Raw genomic sequence first — 19,122 nt, 5'->3', positions numbered from 1 at the left:
TCATGCAGAGAGTTGAAGTAAATGGCTCAATATCCAAGTGGAAACCAGAGACGAGTTGTGCTCCTCAAAGGTCAGTATGTGGACTGCCACTGTTTAACATCTTTGTCAGCAACATGAACAGTGGGATTGAGTGTACCCTCAGTAAGTTTTCTGACAACACCAAGCTGCATGATTGAATTGATACATTGGAGGAAAGGGATGACATCCTGGGGGACCTTGACAGCCTTGAGAGGTGTGCCTGTGTAAACCTCATGAAGTTCAACCAGGCCAAGTTCAAGGTCCTGCATCTGGGTCATGGCAATCCCACGCACAGATACAGCCTGGGCAGAGACTGGACTGAGAGCAGCCCTGAACAGAAAGACTTGGTAATATTGGTTGATCGGTTCAACATGAGCCAGCAGTGTGTGCTCACAGGCCAGAAAGCTGACTGTTCTGGGCTGCATGAAAAGAAACATGACCATCAGGTAAAAGAAGGTGATTCTCCCCCTCTACTCTGCTCTCATGAGACCCCACCTGGAGTACTGTGTTCAGCTCTGGGGCTCCTAGCACAAGGAGGACATGGACTTGTAGCAAGTCCATAGGAGGGACACAAAGATAATCAAAGGGCTGGAGCACCTCTCCTTTGAAGACAGGCTTAGAGAGTTGGTGTTGTTCAGCCTGTAGAAGTCTCTAAGGAGACCTTATAGCAACCTTCCAGTACCTAAATGGGGGCTATAAGAGAGCTGGAGAAGGAGTTTTCACAAGGGCATGTAGTGACAGGACAAGGGGGAGTGGCTTTAAACTGAAAGAAGGTAGATTTAGATTAGATGTAAGGAAGAAGTTCTTTCCTGTGAGGGTGGTGAGGCACTAGCACAGGTCGCCCAGCGAAGCTTTGGGTGCTCCATCCCTGGCAGTGTTCAAGGCCAGGCTGGATGATGCCTTGAGCAGCCTGGTCTACTGGAAGTCGTCCCTGCCCATAGCAGGGGGCTTGGAACTAGGATGAGTTTTAAGGTTCCTTCCAACCCAAACCATCCCATAATACTAAGACTTTTAATGATCCAATTTCTAATATATTTAGTATATTTGCATAACAGATATTGGCATGGTCTGAAGCCTACTTTATAAATCCAGGCCTGATTTATCTGAGAAAATGGATCAAGAACTAAACTAAGGGGTTTTTTAACAAACATGAGGTAAGAAACTTCTGGGAGGAAACTTTAGAAATCCCAACTTTTTTTACAGTATCCCATTAGTTTTCTCATATGCAAAATGCAGAATACAGGCCCTGCCCCTTCAGTTCCTGTGAGAACACCACAAGTAATGTGAATGAATAATCTTAGAAAGAGCCCTGCCAGGTGCTTTTCAGAGAGTGCATAACAAGATCCTCATGGCTTATTGACAAAATTATTTTCGTTCTTACTTTTGCCAGGTGTTTCAATACCAGATCATGATTAAACAAAACTCCAAGATAAAGTTATGAACTAAAGAAAAAAAACAAAAAAGAGATGGATTATTGTCCATACCTAAGCTCCTCTAATACGACTGTGCTGTCATATGGCCCCACTATTAATTCTCCAAGACTCCCGTTGTCTTCTGTAGGGTGGAAAGTTACTTTGTACCCCTTCACTCGCCCGGGAGCTGGCTCCCATGTTACTCGGAAGCTTGACATAGTTGAATCAGAAGTTCTCAGATTTCGAGGTGGCTTAAAGGGTGAGGCTGCAAGGATGGGAAAAAGGGGTTTAAATCAGGTCTGCTTACAGAAAAAAAAAAAAGAATAAACAAGTATGCTCTTATGTAAAAATCCATATGAAAATCCAGTATTAATGGCAGTCCTAAACTCTCTGTACCTTTCCTTTGACATAAAGTCAAGCATCAAGAGGTATAAGGTAAGATTTACTTCACTTAATTTTATCTATCTAATCAATAGGTATGTGAGCTAGGTTTGTTATTAAGGCTCCCTCCACAGTCAACAGACTGAGGGATAGATAGCGATTCATCTCACCTATCTTAAACATTCATCTGATCTTCAGTAAATGTTGAGAACAGGTGGACTAACGACTGTCAGTCTTTCTCTCTATTAATTATGGAGCAACTAGATGAGCAGCTTAAGTTAGCCCTCTCTGGTTTATATGGCAGCAAATAGATGAGGCATATAGACCAAAAGAGAGAAATGAAAGCAGCTTCCCCTCAAACTAACACTGGAAAAAACAGAATTCACTGCAGGCAACAATCACACCCAGACAGTACTGTTACCAATATCACTTCTCAAGCTGCTTCTTTCTTCAGAGCTCTGGGTCCCAGAGGTCAGAGTATGGAGACAGTGGAAGCAAGGACCCTTTCATAGAAAAGGTCCTGCCAACAGTCCTCTCCCTTTACAGGCTCCAGGCCTTCACCAACCACATGTATGGCAGTATGTCAAAAAATAATTCTTCAGAGGAGTGCAGCGAAACAGCTTGTGTTTTTTAGGTCAAGAGCAGTTTCCTCTGAAGACTAACAGCTACCCAGTGCGGGTCAGTCCTCATAGACAAAGTGGTTAATAAGCCCACTGCGAGCTTCTGCATCACTTTTGCTTTGTATAAATCTGAAGTGCAGTTGTAGAAAATGCTGCAGCAGTATAATCTTAAGTTACAAAAATGGGAATTAGAGTAAACAGAAAGTCACCACAACCATTTTGGAGTGAAAAGGTGGAGGGAAAAACAAAAAAGTTTTTCGTAACCTTTTGCCAAGGTAATTGTCTAGCTATAACTGAATGTCCACATATAAATGTCCACAGATTGTGAATTCCCCTGAGAAACCATAGATACACTCCCACTCACACGGAAAAGTACAGCCTCTCTGTCTCACCTCCTGTGATACTCCTCCCTGAATTATCATGACAGCTTGAACTAACAAGATCACTCAGGCTCCACTTTCTTCCAAAGTGTGATTACCACAACTATTTACACTGAAAGCACAGAGGCATATCCCATATCAAGATGCATAAAAAATCAAAAGCAGCTGGATGATCTGAATTTATCTGGTTGATTTCATCTGGATGCCAAGAGAACATTCTCTTACAAAAACAAAGACCAGCATCAGACACATACTAAAGTCAGAGCAGAAAATTAGTTTTGCTTTTACCACAAAAATTCCCTCTCCAGGACTTAATAAATATTTTAGAGCTACAGCTTCTGAGAGAAAAGAGCTTGTCCAGTAGACCATAGTCTCTGAGGTCAAGCTTCTGATTATGGCTCTTCAAAATCACCTGCTCTCCCTTTTTATTAATTCAGCTTTTCCACAAAAAATAAGGTGACCAAAGAAGACAAATCTAAGTAATAAGATGCTGGGTAGCTATTTAATCAGTGCCCACAACCAAAAGGCAAATTGTGAAGCAACTGACAATACTTTATTTAGTCTGTATAAGGTCTTCCTCTCAAAACACCTTGTTTTGACTACTGACAACAGTTTTTCAAAACCAGCCCAGTATTTTCAATGAGATTTTACACCATATTTACATTCCCAATATCAACAGCAAGAACCTGTGCTCAGGCTATGACATAGTGGAGTTCTGAACAAATCAAACTGTTGTCTTAACATCTGACTTTTTTTTTTTTTAATTTGCCCGTTCATTCAAGATCTTGGCAGACTCCACCATACATTTCTAAGTACCATGATAATCAATTTTAGGCACAAAACTTTACTTATAAAATCCTGTACACACTTGTGATACATACCTGTTGTTCCTTCTGCTTTTCTTGATTTTCCTTGTCCAAAATCATAAATTGGGACAACGCTGAGGTCATATGTAGTCCGCGGCTTAAGTCGCTTTAACACTATGCTTGTAGCAGGAGCATTTACTCTTCCAAACATTTGTCTTCCTCCACTGCGTGGTCGGTAGTACACACGATATGACAAGACTTTCCCAGGTGAAGGCTGCCATCTAACTCTCATTGTGTTTTCTGTTTCGTTGTCTACTGTCACAGTCCTGGCATTTTGTGACACTTTTCAGTGTAAAAATAGGGATAAGTGTTTACTTTGTCACATAAAGATGTATTTAAATGCATGCCTACAACATTCATTCTGCTGTATTAAAAAAAATAAAATTGCCCTTTTCAAAATTACAGTATTTGATTGTGGGGAATCTCACAGGCCACTGTCAAATTATTTTTTTCAATTGTAATAGACTAAACAAACACAAGTGTACTTTCCACTATGACACAGCGTAATTGGAAGTTTTATTTAGTCACATTCTTCAATAATCTATTAAATAATGGATTCAGCACTCTCAAATGAAAGTGGTAAATTATAAAGCCACTGTTATTTTATGAACACGCTGTCTTGTAGAGTTAAGATTTTCTAACTTTTGCGTTTACAGATCTTATAAGGCACTGGTAAATACCTAAACTGCTGGGTGTCAGGCTCCATAAAAACTATCCTCCAAACAGTGGTGAGTGACTTTCCAAACACTTGGAAAATCACTCACCACTATGCACATGGACTAATAAAGTATTTTCTCTACAAATTGCATTCAGCTTCTAAGAGATATTTTCCAGACTGTAAAAATGCTACAAATGCTCTGAAACGAACTGAAAGGTATGTAATGCTGGCTGTCAGATGGAATAAGACATCTAGGTTTTGGCAAAACAGAACCTTCTTGGCATGCCAGAATCAGTCAATATTTCATCACACGGTAAGGAAGACTTTGCAGGCTACAGTATCATCTCCCAGTCTTAGGAAGTGACAGTTTCTGTGTTTATATCAGAAAGATGCGATGTTAGTCTCAGGTCTGGGTCTATTGATAGGCCTGACAGCAGGTTCCCTGGACACTGAGAGAAGTAACAAATGATCTGGCTAAGCTGCCTACTTAACCAGGAGAAGGCAGGACACCTAACGCTGCTGTTCATGAAGAAAGAAGGAAGATGTGGGACAGCAGTCTGCATTGACTCTGGGGAGTCAGCTCTTACCAATGGCAGCAAACACTGCTCTTGTAAGAACTTAAGAATAACTGGGCCAGGGACAAAGGTTAAAGTAGTTCAGCAGTCTGTCTCCAACAGTAGTCAAAACAGATGCTTAAGAAAGAGTACAAGAACATGTAAACACACAATGCTTCCCAAGAGCACTTCCTCAGGCTTTATATTCGTATGGCCCCTTTAGACAAACAACAGAAACATGAAGGCTGATCCAAGGCATCCCTTCATTCATTCTGGCTCCTCTGCTTGCCAATTCTTTCTATAAAGCAACAAGCTATGCCTGGCCTCTCAGTGTTTTTTACTTTGCCTACACTGCAGAAGAGGCTTGAGCCTGCTCTGACCAACACTACATGATGTTTAGAAAATAAGAAAAATGATCTCAGGACAGGTAAATAACAAACACTAAAATCAGTCAGTAAGTGATCACTCAGTTTAAGGACTGTGCAGGTTGGAAAAGGCAATAATTTGGAATGGAAATTCACTGATTCTGTGGGATTTACCCATCTTTTCTTTCTCGATCTGTAACATTTCTTCCACCTGACTTCCAGCAGTTATACAAAACCTGCGAAAGTCTGGCTTTAGAGTAATTTGCAGACAAAATCACATCTTAAGGTGGAAGTAACCTTGCTGAATCCAAATCTACATGACATAGGAGAGATTTTCCTTTTATTTAATGGTCAAACAAAAAAGCCAGAATTGACTGATCTGATGTGGCATTTTGGTTTGTGGGGAAATTTCAGGGAAAAAAAAAAAAAAAAAGTGAAGAAAAATAAGTTCCATTAGCTATAAAATATCATAATTTCATCAAAAACAGAATGTTACAATAGTGGCAACGGTGCACTACACTCACCATCAGTAAAAGCCTCTCCTTCCACTGGGTCTCCTTCTCCACTGCTGTAGGTTGCATATACTGAAATCCTGTATTTAGTCTCTGGTTCCAAGCCTTCTAGCACGGCATCCACTGTATTTCCAGGCACTCTCTTCTCTCCCATTGTATCATCATAAAGCGATTTCCACACTATCCTATAATTGTTAACTGCTCCTGGAGCTGGTGTCCACGATAACCCAACTGTAGTGTCAGTTATGTCTGTGGTAACCAAATTACGTGGTGAACCACGCTCTACAAGAAAGAAAACAGCAAATTGTCTCTAAAATACAAACAGCAAAAGTTAGCAAAGTACAAATGGAAAAGTAAAAATCATCATAACAGTAAAAGCAAACATTTTCCATCAATATTATTTTCAGCCACATACATTTGTATTTCCAAGAGAAAATTGCTAGATTTTTCAACAAAATGCTTAAAGATAACTTTAAACTATGAATGATCCTGTCTCTTACCAAGCAAGATACTTGGCAGTTATGCTTTAGCATATGCAAAATAAAAATGGCATTAATCAAATACTTGGAATTAAGCAAGTGCTTAGATGTGCTGTGGCTTATTTAGGTAGGTTTTGACTCTTAAGTAAAAAAATTTATTTCATTCATTCCTCTTCATCTTCATGTGTGTAACTTTTATTTTGGGGTGGGAAGGTGGTAAATAAAGGAGACTTTTACCTGAGTCAAACTGTCTTTTCTCTGATGACTTTATGTTCTTATTTAATAGTACTAGTCTTATCTTCCAGACTACCACCAGATCTATCAGCTATTTCATTTTGTTTATAACTTATTTGTTGTGTGTTTACTTCACGCTGCACTTACAGTACTGCCTTGGGTTCAGCAGTAGCAGTCATTTTTCTCCTTCTTAGTAGCTGGTGCAGTGCTGTGGTTTTGACTTTCAGCCTGGGAACAACACTGATAACACCGATGTTTTAAGTTGTTGCTAAGTAATGTTTACCAAAGACTTTCTGAGTATCATGCTCTGCCAGGGAGGAGGGGAAGCCAGGAGGAAGCAGAGATAGGACACCTGACCCAAACTAGCCAAAGAGGTATTCCATACCACAGCACGTCATGCCTAGTATATAAACTGGGGGCAGTTACCTGGAAGGGCTAGACCACTGCTGGGTATCGGTCAGCGGGTGGTGAGCGGTTTGTTGTATTCTCTTCCTTTGTTGTTTCCCTTATCATTATTATCATTGGTGGCAGCAGCAGTGGTTTGTGTTATACCTCAGCTACTGGACTGCTCTTATCTCAACCCATGGGAGTTACATTCTTTCAATTTTGCTCCCCATCCCTTCAGGAGCAGGGGGAGGAAGGGGGGGAGTGGGTGACCGGCTGCGTGGCTCTGGGTTGCCAGCTGGGCTTAAACCCCAAGACAAGTACAGAACACTCTCCATCTTTCCACTCACAAGACTTGTACCTCTTTCCTCCCTGTAGTTTGTTCCAGCCAGCTTGGACCAAAGGAGACAACTCATTAGTCTGAAATCCAGCTGACAGCTGCATGCATGAGTCTCACCTAACACATCAGAGTAATTCCACTGCTTAAAAATGGAGCTCATTGGTCTGAAGAGGCGCAGTGAAAGGAGTGCTTCTGTTTAATGTTTAACATACATTTATAACATATGTTCAATTTTCCTATTGCAGTGGCTGGCTTTGATGGCAGGAAAGAAGCACTGACTGGTGGGTTTATTGCAATGGGGGGGCCTCACTGCAGCAAAATCTGCAAAAGGGATCTATGAAACCACATCCACATATACTCAGAAGTACTTGATTCTTTGGTGTTTATTCTCGGTGGTCTTTCTCCCTGTACAGACATTCTTGAGAGACCGCTTAGCAAGAGGTCTTAAACACCTGAGGTGGCCTCATGGCATCACAATTAAGCTTCAGTGCACTGAAAAAAATATCCTATAACCCTATATTATACCACAGAAACCATGGGACCAGATTCAAAATCTCTGAACACAGAGAAATTCACTACCTATCCAATTTCCACTGCTTAGACTCATTGCAAGAACAGACCTCACTGTTTTGAGAAGCCTGAAGCAGTTTCAGTCCAAGACTGAGCAACAGGTTGCTCTTAGTCATATACTGTGTTGTCACTTTTCATATTCATTTGTCTTTCACTTCCACTGCAAATATGCAACATTTCCAAACATAATCCCACTGGAGCAAACAGGACTGCCTGTAGAAAGCTTGATTTTGCAATTATTTCATTGCCAGCACAACTTCATTAAAACTGAGCCAATGAATCAAACTTGGTTTAATGGCAAATGGAAATTAATATCAACCTATCTGAAAACAGTGCTTACCGTATAATAAAAATTCAATACCTATAGAGGTTACAGAATCAGAAGGTACCAGTCCAATCACAAAGCTGATTCTCAAATATAGCTAATAGGGCATGTAATATAATTCCTTTGAGTGTGTAATATATTTCCTTTGTGTTGCGGGTTTTTTCTAATTTTAATTCATTGTCTTGGGACATCCCATCATGTTTTTCTGCAGACAATCCTTTGTTCATCCTAACTCTGCATCAGTTCTTACAATTTTACTCTTCAAACCAGTTTTTAGCTTCACAATATAAATCACCACAAATTATGTCATCTTCTCTTCAAAAAAAGTTAAAGATACAGAGGGTTTGTTAAAGTTTACTTGGTTTTCATTTCACAACAGTCGTTGCATATAGTGAAAAAGTTCTAGTAAAAAAGCTTGATTCAACTCATGCTTCATGAAGTCCCACAGAATTCAGTGACTGCACTAAATGAAAGTCAAGGCAGAATCTAAACTCTAAAGACTGATTTTCCTGGAAGCCTGAAAAAAAGATTTGCCTTCAGAAATAAATTACACCAATTTTTCTGTCTGCTTTTAAGCTTCTATTCCAAAACCTTGGCTTTTTCATACAATTAAAAAAAGAAAAAAAAGCAATCCAAATGGAAAAAATATGGAAAATCTAACTTGATAGAATGCACAGATGTCTCACAATAAAAACCTTTCTTTCCATATTTTAATGTAATATAAATATACAAGTCACTTTATTTTGGCTACTTTAAAACATGGCTCTGCCACAACATGATTTCAGCATTAAAGTATCTGCTACCACAGCACAATTTTTGCAAGTCTACTTTTGGACATTACAGCTAATGATATATGTTGGAAACACTGAAAAAAATCATTGCACATTTAAAACCGCTATTGATTAAGTCATTATTGAGGACATTAAATAACAGAGGAAAATAATTTGCTTGGAATGGACTGTAATGAATATCATTTACTGTTGGTTCTGAAAGAAATAATCTTTGGAACTAAATGTCTTTTTTATAAGGCAAGGTAAGAGAAGGAAAAGGGACTGGGATTCCTACCAAACCACTAAAACTAAACGGAAAATTTTTACTTCAAATAGTTGGAAACTGCTGACAAGACAACTTACCTAGTAAGGGAAATCAGACTTTTTATATGTTACACTGCAACTGAGAACATTTCTTTAACATAACACACTAACTTGATTTGCACTTCGTATGTGAGGTGGAAGTTCACTGACAGCTTTTTTCTGCTGCACTGAATCTCCCACAACTGCTTTGGTATTAGGAGAACACCGGTGTTCAAGATGCAGTCCAACTGTAAGTCTTAATTTCTTAGGATTCCATTAAATATTCCACTCACAAGTGGTTATCAAAAGACTCCTGTATTTGCTGACTTGAAAAGGAAGCTAAAGTACACTCATTATTTCATACTGCCCCCAAGCCATCAGCATGTGAGGAAGCAGTTGTTTTTCAGAAATTCTCCCCTAACCGGCAGTAGGTCCTATGGTGTTCTGGAGCACCAAACCAGCTGGTGTAAACACAGCTGTAAGCCATGGTGCGTACGTACACAGTAAAACAAAGTGCTTGCGTGGACAGGTCAAAACCTTGCCTAGACAAGCATGCCAGCCACCAGTTTCAGGCTATCAGATTCTCTAAGCAGTCTTTAGCTCAGTGTTGGTCTGCCTACAGTCCCCTGAACCTCTACTATCACTCAGTGCAGATGCACTCTCAAAAATTAACTTGGTAACTTTTAGTCAGGTGATTTTACACCCAATTCTGGACTTCTGCAATGCCCAGTTTCCATGTTAGGTTTTTTTACTATAGTATGCCAGACACACAATATAATATTAAAGCAGTTTCCCTGTGTCCACTTGGCTCACTTCCCATAGCTCTCCAGCAATCACTGTTGTTACTGAACACAAGACTGTGAATCAGCTAAAATTAAAATGTTAACATTCATAAAAATGAAATGGTGTTATTCAAATGGCCTTTCCCCTCAGAAACATTTACACGACTCCAGATGATTTCAGTGGGAGTTGTACATGCCGTTTGGACTCAAAGTTTAAACAGTTTCCTGTATGTGCTCTTAAAACCAGCTTTCAAAAATAACCTAAAGCAGTAAATTTCACACAGAGCCATGTTTCATTTCAGTTAAACATTGGATTGATATAAGCCAGCATCTGAAAAGGTCAGAATCAACTATATAAGTGAGCTTTCTCTTGCAGAGGCATATATTTGATTCCTCCCTTGTTTAAATCAGGAATACCCCATTAAGTAGGCAGGCTAGGTCGCTGCAGCCAACGATCCAAGTGCGCCCACCAGATGAGATGGTCGCAGGATCACTTTAACGTTTTACTCTAACGATCAAACTCTCCTCAGCATTGCAGCAGGCAGTCACTTTGGTCAGCTGATACCCTTCCCTCCAAACCACAAAGTAGAGGGTTATTCCAGGAGTACCAGCCCTCAGGCACATTGAGAGGGCTCGGTGCAGGGGAGAGTCAAGTCTTGCTACACAAAGGGAATGCTCACTTGACTGTTTTAGAAAAAGTTTCCTGCTCTTCTGCTACTGGGAATGCAGAAACATGAGAAGACACACACCAGGAAAGTTCTGACCCAAAACAAAGGTACTTTGGACAGAGCACTTCTGAGTCCCTGCTCTAGGATAAAGCCAACAGGTATTCATACTCAGTCCTTTTAATATCTATCTTTTCCAATAGTTAATCAGGTAACACTAATCTCAACTGTCTAGAAATATCTTTTTATTATTCATTCAAACTTCCCCTGTAGTTTGCTTATTGGGTTTTTTGTTTGTTTTTCCTAATATATATTTTGTTTCCTATGTAAAAGTAAGAAAATTTTCCACAGATTAACAGAAGACAATTTAAAATGTCAGACTCAAAAATCTTGGAATGCATAATATTAGAAATGCATGAAGCAGCATTAAATCTCCTGAGGACACACTGAGTACTTGTTTCTGTCAGGACGGAAGCAGGACTATGTAGTCTGAACATTATGTAAAGTCCCTGTGATACGCTAAAAACATCATTGTAATAAAATGTCACTTGAATTTGTACTATGCTGTCTGTAGGAGGTCATTCATTTTTAAAGCATTCTTATGGTACCATAGAAACGGCAAAACGAAATAATTTCTTTTCCAAATGACTGCTATTTTCTGACAAAAAGGAGGGGGGATCCCCAGATATAAGCTCTAAGAAATGTATGCAACAGAAAATAATTTGAAACTGAAAAGTGACCTAGTGATGACAAGTTTTTGTACTAGATTGATTTAGTACAGCCCAGTTCTCACAGCACAAACAGGTACCTATCAAACAGGATGGCAGGACTAGGCCCTATATCACTGAAACATAAAGGTTCTCTTTCTAAAGGGAAAGCTACTGTAATGAAACTAGGCCTCGAACTTATCTCCTGAAATTAATACACCACATCTCTTGTTGTTTATTCTAAAGCTTACAGAAATAAGAATAAAATGGGTTGATAAAGTCTGATAATCTAGACTAGCAGCCTCATTTATTTCAAAAGAACTACATCCATTTACACCAACAGCATTTCTAGCTTAGGAACTTCAAAGATGTAAGTGGAAATGCTTTGAAATTTCTCAGCGCAAGCAAGATATGAATCTGAACACAATTCTTTCCAGAAAAAAGGAAAAAAAGACTTTTTTTCCTAAATTCTTATGAAATTTGTATTATAAAGGTAATGACTCCCCTGCTTAGAGTCAGTAACTGAAATATTAAGTCTGTTCTGAAAAATATATAACTGCCAGCAAAAGGACACTCATAAAATAGATCTGCAGCTTTTAAACTTTTCAAACATTCATTAGGATTAAACATTTGTGTAGATTGCTTAATCTAGCAATGATTTTTTTTTCTGTAAAACAACTGCAGATTATGAAAGTTAATCTATTTAGCAGCTAATGTACAGTATGTTCTTTTCATCTGACAGCATGCCTTTGAGCAGAAAAACAAATTCTTGCCAGACTTAAAACCACCTCTCTTATTAAAAAATAGATTAGAAAAACAGTAGCTCTCACAAACCACTTGTCTGTTGCATTTACATTCACTGCCCTTACCGTGTTTGTCATTGTTAGTTCTGGTGTACAATGACTTGGGCAAAATCACATGATCCTCCCCAAAAAATGAAAGCAAAATGGGGTTTGGGTATGTTTGGGAATAAGAGGAAGACTTTTTCCTAAGGCATTCCAGTGGACATTTCTTGCTTATTCTTCAATTTGTATTTATTATGTATCATCAAATCTGTATTTATTATCTATCATCAAATAAAATTCAGTGCTAATTTGTTTAGTTCCCCCAGTTGTCAAGCTTTGCTCCACCACACGGCAAATGGCAGCCTGCACTGACTTATTTTAGTTTAGCAGTTTCAGTGACACCGAGTGAGCTGAGGGGAATCACAGCCAACAAAATATGTCTGAGGAAAATTTTTCCATGGCACTTTTATAGAAGGGCTCCAACCAAAGCTGCCTGGTGATGGATCACCATGCACTTTTGAAAGTGAGAGGATAAAGTGGAGAGTTTTCTACAGCACATATTTTGTATGTGCAGTTGTGTTTAATGCACTATGAAATATAAAGCTCCAGAACTTTCACCTTCAGATGGTACTTCATCAGTGCAGATAAAATCAGCCAGTGACTGAAAAAGGCTGTATAAAAGGCCAGAGCATTATAAATTTCCTAAAATATGGATTACTGAAAAAGGAAAGCGTACTCCTGCATCAAAGGGGCAAAAGCATTGTTTCCCTTTTTTCCGCTTCAAAAACACAGAAAAGAAATAACCTATTCTCTCGGAATAACAATTACCAGTATGATATGTAAATTTTCTGATTACTCATTTGCTAAACTCTCTGTACTGTGTTGTCTGTGAACAGTTCCTAAAATTCTGATCCTCTGGCATGTGTTTTATCTTTGACCTGGGCCAGATAGCTTCTTATAGAAGAGCTTCTAGCTTACAGCTTATAGCTTCTTCTTATAGAAGAAATTATGCAGTTACTTGGGGGAATGTTTGCTCTCTCTGTTTTATTCAGTGAGTCAATAAGGGCATGCATACGCTTAGCAAAAAGGAAAACAAATGAAGAAGCAGAGTTTAGCCAGCTGGTAAATGATACCAGGTACACAGAATGATTGCTGGCTGGGTTTGTGTGGATCAATCTTCCCGAGTCCCCTGAAACAAACAAGCCACTTCAAAACACTGAAAAAAATGCCTTGCAGAGCAAAGCAGAGGAAGAGGAGGAACTTCCAAGAGAAATTTGTAACTACTAAAAATACTTTGGAGATAACATACATAACGGAAGGACCTTCAATCCATGCCTGGGCAGACATCTTCTTGCAAATAATGTTTGAGCAGTTTAAAAAGTTACCAGTTTTTCTATCTCTGCTGAAGGCTACCTTTGCAACTGAATACAGTACCAGCCCATATGAGTTCCCCTGCTACATGTACAGCAAAATAAATCATTACTGAAGGCAGTAAGAATGTTTGTCTACACCCTCAGTCTCAGGGGACCATTTAGTGATTCAGTAAAATTCCATTAACATTTGAGACCTTGGATTTTTCATTTCCTGCCACTTGACTATACAATAGCTGGAAAAGCTACTGTATCCAGCTCCTCTTTTCACACTTTCCTACTGGTGCTGAAATGTTCACTGCACCCAAACTGACTTTCCTTAGATGTTGTTATCAATACCATAAACCAACAACTGTCACAGTTTGAAAGGTAATCTCAAGTCTAGCTCTCGATAACGATGATAAACTGAAGTGGCCAGCAACTATGGTATCACTGACTGGGTAGGTTTGGTAAGAAATCATATGGTGAAGACATCAAGTAAGCCCCACTGGGATTCCTGATAGAGGAAAATACTTAAGTGCTCAGTACTCCAGTGTTGCTGGCAATGAAAAACACACACTGCACTATTTTGTTTCTCAGACACCATGGCTCATGGAAAAACTAACTGAAATACTTAACACTTCTTTATGCTTCCTTTTACAGCTTTTTTGTCATTACTGTTGATAAGTTTATTTCTCCAGGAGTTAAGATCTGTCCCATTCCCAGCCTCAGTCAGACAAGTTATGTCAGTCAAGTATTCACTTCACTGACCTGTGTAAATTTTCAGGCAAGACCAACTGTATTTATTTTAGCTTCACAGGCAGCAAGACTTCTCTTTTCAAGTAAACTCTATACTAAGCTTTGAAGTTTGAATGTTGCCTTTCAGTTCCAAAATTGCAACACTTTTAATTGTCTGGTTTTCCTCCAAGGTTTTGTCTTTTTATCCTTCAATGGGATAAGAGAGCACCATGCAGTGAAATGTCTTATATGTACTTTAACAGATATTCTCAGAACCCTTCATACCATTAGTCAGAGAGTCTTTTAAAATATGCATGGACTATGTTCAAAGAGTTTTGGTCTAATTTAAGTATTTTTATTACCCCACAAAACTGCTATATGATGATTACTAAAATACATAGTGGATGTTCCATGAGAAAACATTGTGATTTATGTCCCTGCTGTCATGCAAACAGAACTCTGTATTCTAGTCTTTACCTTTGATCACCCAATAATGAGTGACATCTGTATATACTCTTACTAACATTTTATCTAACCAAGAAAAATTTAATAGACAGCTTCAATGCAAAGAGTAATATTTTCTGGAGTGTACCCTGACAGGATTTTCAAATCCAGCTGAATCTTCAAAGTGTATGCATTTGAGTCGAAAAGCTGTGCCTGCCAAAATGGTAAAAGTAATTTTTAATCTTCGAAGTGTATGCATTTGAGTCGAAAAGCTGTACCTGCCAAAATGGTAAAAGTAATTTTTAATTTGATTTTCTCCCAACTCAGGAATTGTATAAAAAGTAGTTCAGTTTAGTGACAGGATGTTTATTTATTCATATTGATCCCAAGACAAAATCTGTCACAGAATTTCTTACAGAAGGTTTTAATTCAGTTGCTTAGAGTAAAACCTCCTACAGGAATGTTTCTTTGTCCTTTTAAGTGCAACATCCATTTTAAACTCCATCTGGTTGCATATAAACCCATTCCTGAGCTATAGTCAACTATCCTTTTAAATTCTTTGACTCTTAAACCAATTTTCCACTGCAGAAAGACCAAATCAGAATCAGAGCCCTCCTAGGGAGGGATAGGTGGAGTATAAAGGACAAGACAGTCTCTATCTGAGACTGAAGTCTGTTTTTCTGATGACACCATATTCTCGATTCTTCTGTATTTCATTCACTGCTCTCTCCATTTAGAATGTGTATCAACTGAAGCTCTAGGCAACACCTTAGAAGACTTTTCTATTGCTCAAGTTTTATGATAGGCTAAAAAGCTAAGCTTATTTTATGAATTTGCAACACACATGATCACTCCAGAACTGCATATTAGCAAAGGTTCTCTCAGGTTTACTACAAAGATACTCAGTGAAAACCTTTCCACCAAATGTAAACAGTTAACTTAGTCAACCCTTCAGTAAAATTTGAGGCATCTCCCTAAGGAAGTGGACAACTCAGTCTGTTGAACAGAGAGACAGACACTTTTCAAGATCTGCAAAGGAAGACCAAGGCATTCGTCTCTCTGCTGACAGAGTTAAAAAGAGGGGTGTCAGGTTCCTCTATCTACTTGGCATCTATTCAGTTCTTGTCTGAGAGTGAAATTTGTATTTCTGGATGTACAGGTTTAACAGAAAGAGTAAAGGAGACTCTTACCCAGCATACACTACAGCTTTGTGAATCCACTGCGATGTGGAGATGTGAATTCAAACTTTCCCAGACAATAAGGGCTACAGCTCCACCCCCCCTCTTCCCTTCAAAAAAGTGTTGGACTTAGAATACCACACAAAAGGAAGTGGCAGCACTTCCACCAACAGGGAAGTTCATTAATTCATGATTACCCCTGGCCTTTCTAGAGGATATGGGGAGAATTCAGCTATTTGCTCTCCTTTACCTGGATTTCAGCAGTGTTACAGGCAGGTGACAGGTTCTTTTCTCTTAAAAAAGAGGCATTTTGTATCTTGCATGGGTAGTGAAAGTGAGAGAGTTAGGGACCTTTCAACATAAATCACAAGGTGCCAGATTCTCTGGTGGCTGCACCTTGTCTCAGTGGAAGTCGGTAAATTGGATAATCATCTGAGACTTGGGTAGTGGGCCAGGCAGGAGGTTGGTGCCTAGCTCTCAGTTGGTCCTTCTACAGTCAGTGAACAGAGAAAATGAGACCTCAGGTGGAGTGCCTGCCTTCCAGAAGTATGTCTTCCTTCATCAATCACTGAAGAATCCTAGAGAGTCAATGCTGCAAACTCCAGTGTTCAAATAAGTGCCTAAATTTTAGTGGCATGAATACAGCGTATTGGTGAATCATCGGAACTAATTGTTTGTTCACTTGTTTTTCCAGGTTCCTATTTAAAATATATTTTCTGGTTTGTTTTCTAACCTATGTCATAAACAAAAAGTTAAGCTGATGTAGAAACTGAGGGGCAAGTATACCCCTACTTTAACTCCATTAGCGTCAATGAACAAGATTTAATTCCATGTAATTAGTCTGAAAGATGTTTTCAAGTGCCTTGCCCACACAGCTGCAGTGCCAGACTTTAGCAATACATACCTGGCCAGCACAGACCACAGTCACACTTCCTTTCAAGGCCTAGAAGGCAGCTTTCCCTATCCTCTGACATTTAACAGAGGACACTGAGAATGCTCACAGAGAAGTCTGGGAAATTCTCTGCTTGAAGGCAGAGGAGAGCAGCCTCCCCTCTTTATAAGAGAGTCTTTGGCTCCAACTTACACTTTTGCTAGCATTCTGTTAATGCTCACCACCAGGTTATTACTCCTATTAATTAAAAGCAGGATATGATTCATTATTCCTATGACTAGACTAGATGCTGCTTCTCTAACAAAAATATGGTCCCTGAACACCGTCCAGTTTCAGTTCAGTACAAACCCTGCGAATTTTCAAATGGATGAGATACTTTGACCCCACTAATTAATCCTGTTACATTAGAAACAATCTGTCACTAAAATTGAGTAAGGTTGAGAGGCATAAGACAAAGATATTTCACTAAGGCTGGTATGGAAGTACAGTCAGTTTTTTGGTACTTCTGACAATACCTTTTTCAAGACACCCAGAGTCCCCTCCACAACCAGTGATTTGACCCCACTGTTTTCTCTAATGGACAGTAAGTTTGGAAAATCCCTGTAAAGTAGAAGAATGTCTGTATGCCTATTTTTCATTCACATATTTACTTCTACAGAAAACTCAGTAAGACAGTAGTACCCTTTAAGAGACGTTAAACATTAGTCAAATAAATTAATGACTGTGCAGAAATAATAAATAATTACCTTCAAGTGTTTCTCCCTCTCCAGAAAGGGCCTCTCCTGCTCCAGATGCATACAAGGCAGACACAGTCAATGCATACCTAGTGGCTTCATCTAAGCCTTTCAGCACTTTAGAGGTAGTATCACCTTTCACAGTCACTTCCTTAGTTTCACCTCCTGAGACTGGAGTGTATGTTATAAAGTACTGCTGCACTTTGCCAGGAGCAGCACCCCAAGACAGCTTCATTGTTGATGTTGTAGCATCAGAAACTCTCAAATTTCTTGGATTTCCTCGGACTGCACATGTCAAAAGATGTTGAAAACAAGTTGAAGCAAGCTTCATCTAGGGGTTTATTTTTTTAGGTTAACATAGGACTTACCGCTGAAAAAAATTATTCCTGAATAGCCTGCACTAACACTGCTACTGTAATCAGGATTTTATAATTCTATAACTCTATCCCCACAATCCTCAGGCAAAAATGCCCAGTAAAGTCTTTTTTCTCCTATTTTTTCTGTTAAAACAGGCTCAGTCCTGGAACACTTACACATACTAGCACCTGAATATATATTCAACTTCAGCACACCAAGATCCATGCTGAAGTCGCTGTCTGCACAATCAAGTCACAGATCACCAGTGAAACATGAAATTAACACATTATGGTTTGACGATAGTTTTTCTGTCTTCTAATATTTAAAAACTTACCGAAGTTTCACCAGTGATCAGGACATTTCTACTGTCTCTGTACTTTTTGCATTTTGTTTAATAAAGCATAATACCTGTTAAAGGATCATACATTTTCATACAAGTTAAGGCCACAGTGATAACTTTACTACATTAAATGTTTCATTTATTCCTTGTTAGCCACTCAGATTAAAGTGCAAACAAGGTTTTTTTGCTGAAAAGAAGTGTAATTTAGATAACTGATAATATGAAGATTCACAAGGACAATTAATTAAACATACAGGTAGATTATTCACCCGTTACCTTCCTGCCCTGCTAGATGCTGCAGGTTCAATAGACTATATCTTAAAATTAAATATTACAATTTTGGTAAATTATATTGTCTTAAATTACATCTCAACTAGGCTTGAGTAATTTTATAATTCCCTGCTCATATGGGATAATACATATGGCCAATGGGGGTTATTCTCTTCTCAGTATGAATATGTCAACATGCAGGGAGTTCTTCTCAAGCTTACTACATTCACAACATTGATTATGTACCTTCATCAGTTTTTGCATATCCATTCAGAGAATTCCCAGGCCCAGACTGATACTCAGGAATAACAGATACTTCATATCTTGTATCCTGGATCAAGTTCTGCAGAATAGTTGATCGTTCATTTGCTGAGACAGTCACTTGTCTCCTTTCTCCTCCCGTAAGTGGTCTATACACAAGCCTGTATCGTAGGACATTTCCTGGTGCTGGAGTCCAGCCAACTACAAAGCTATCAGTAGTTTCATCTGTTATCCTTAAGTTTCGAGGAGCACCTTTAACTACAAAAAATATAAACATATAATTTGTAAATATTTGCTGTTAATCAAGTAGTATCTGAAATGAAATCATTCCAATCATTCTGTCAGCTTATCCACTTTATCAAAACAACAGTTTATATTGCTGTCCCATTGTTTAATCATTTCTGAAAATTTATGGGCCAGAGTTACAATGAGCAGTGTAACAAAGCTGT

At 38.8% G+C, this 19,122-nt stretch overlaps 1 protein-coding gene across 5 annotated transcripts in view; it reads right to left on the bottom strand.

The window, feature by feature from the left end:
• The window catches only part of COL12A1 (collagen type XII alpha 1 chain), a 102,413-nt gene that overhangs the window by 62,852 nt on the left and 20,439 nt on the right, over positions 1-19,122 (bottom strand). For all 5 annotated transcript variants that reach the window (XM_065681415.1, XM_065681414.1, XM_065681412.1 and 2 more), the window contains exons 12-16: positions 18,659-18,931; positions 17,458-17,730; positions 5,779-6,048; positions 3,693-3,959; positions 1,503-1,695 (exon numbers count right to left, since the gene is read on the bottom strand). In XM_065681415.1, coding sequence (XP_065537487.1) covers positions 1,503-1,695; positions 3,693-3,959; positions 5,779-6,048; positions 17,458-17,730; positions 18,659-18,931 — 1,276 coding nt within the window. The remainder of the gene's footprint in view (positions 1-1,502; positions 1,696-3,692; positions 3,960-5,778; positions 6,049-17,457; positions 17,731-18,658; positions 18,932-19,122) is intronic.

This window comes from Lathamus discolor, chromosome 5 (genome assembly GCF_037157495.1).
Source record: "Lathamus discolor isolate bLatDis1 chromosome 5, bLatDis1.hap1, whole genome shotgun sequence".
NCBI classification, from domain to species: Eukaryota; Metazoa; Chordata; class Aves; order Psittaciformes; family Psittacidae; genus Lathamus; species Lathamus discolor.
Note: the sequence above shows the minus strand (reverse complement) of the source record. Positions and strands in the feature narration are given on the sequence as shown.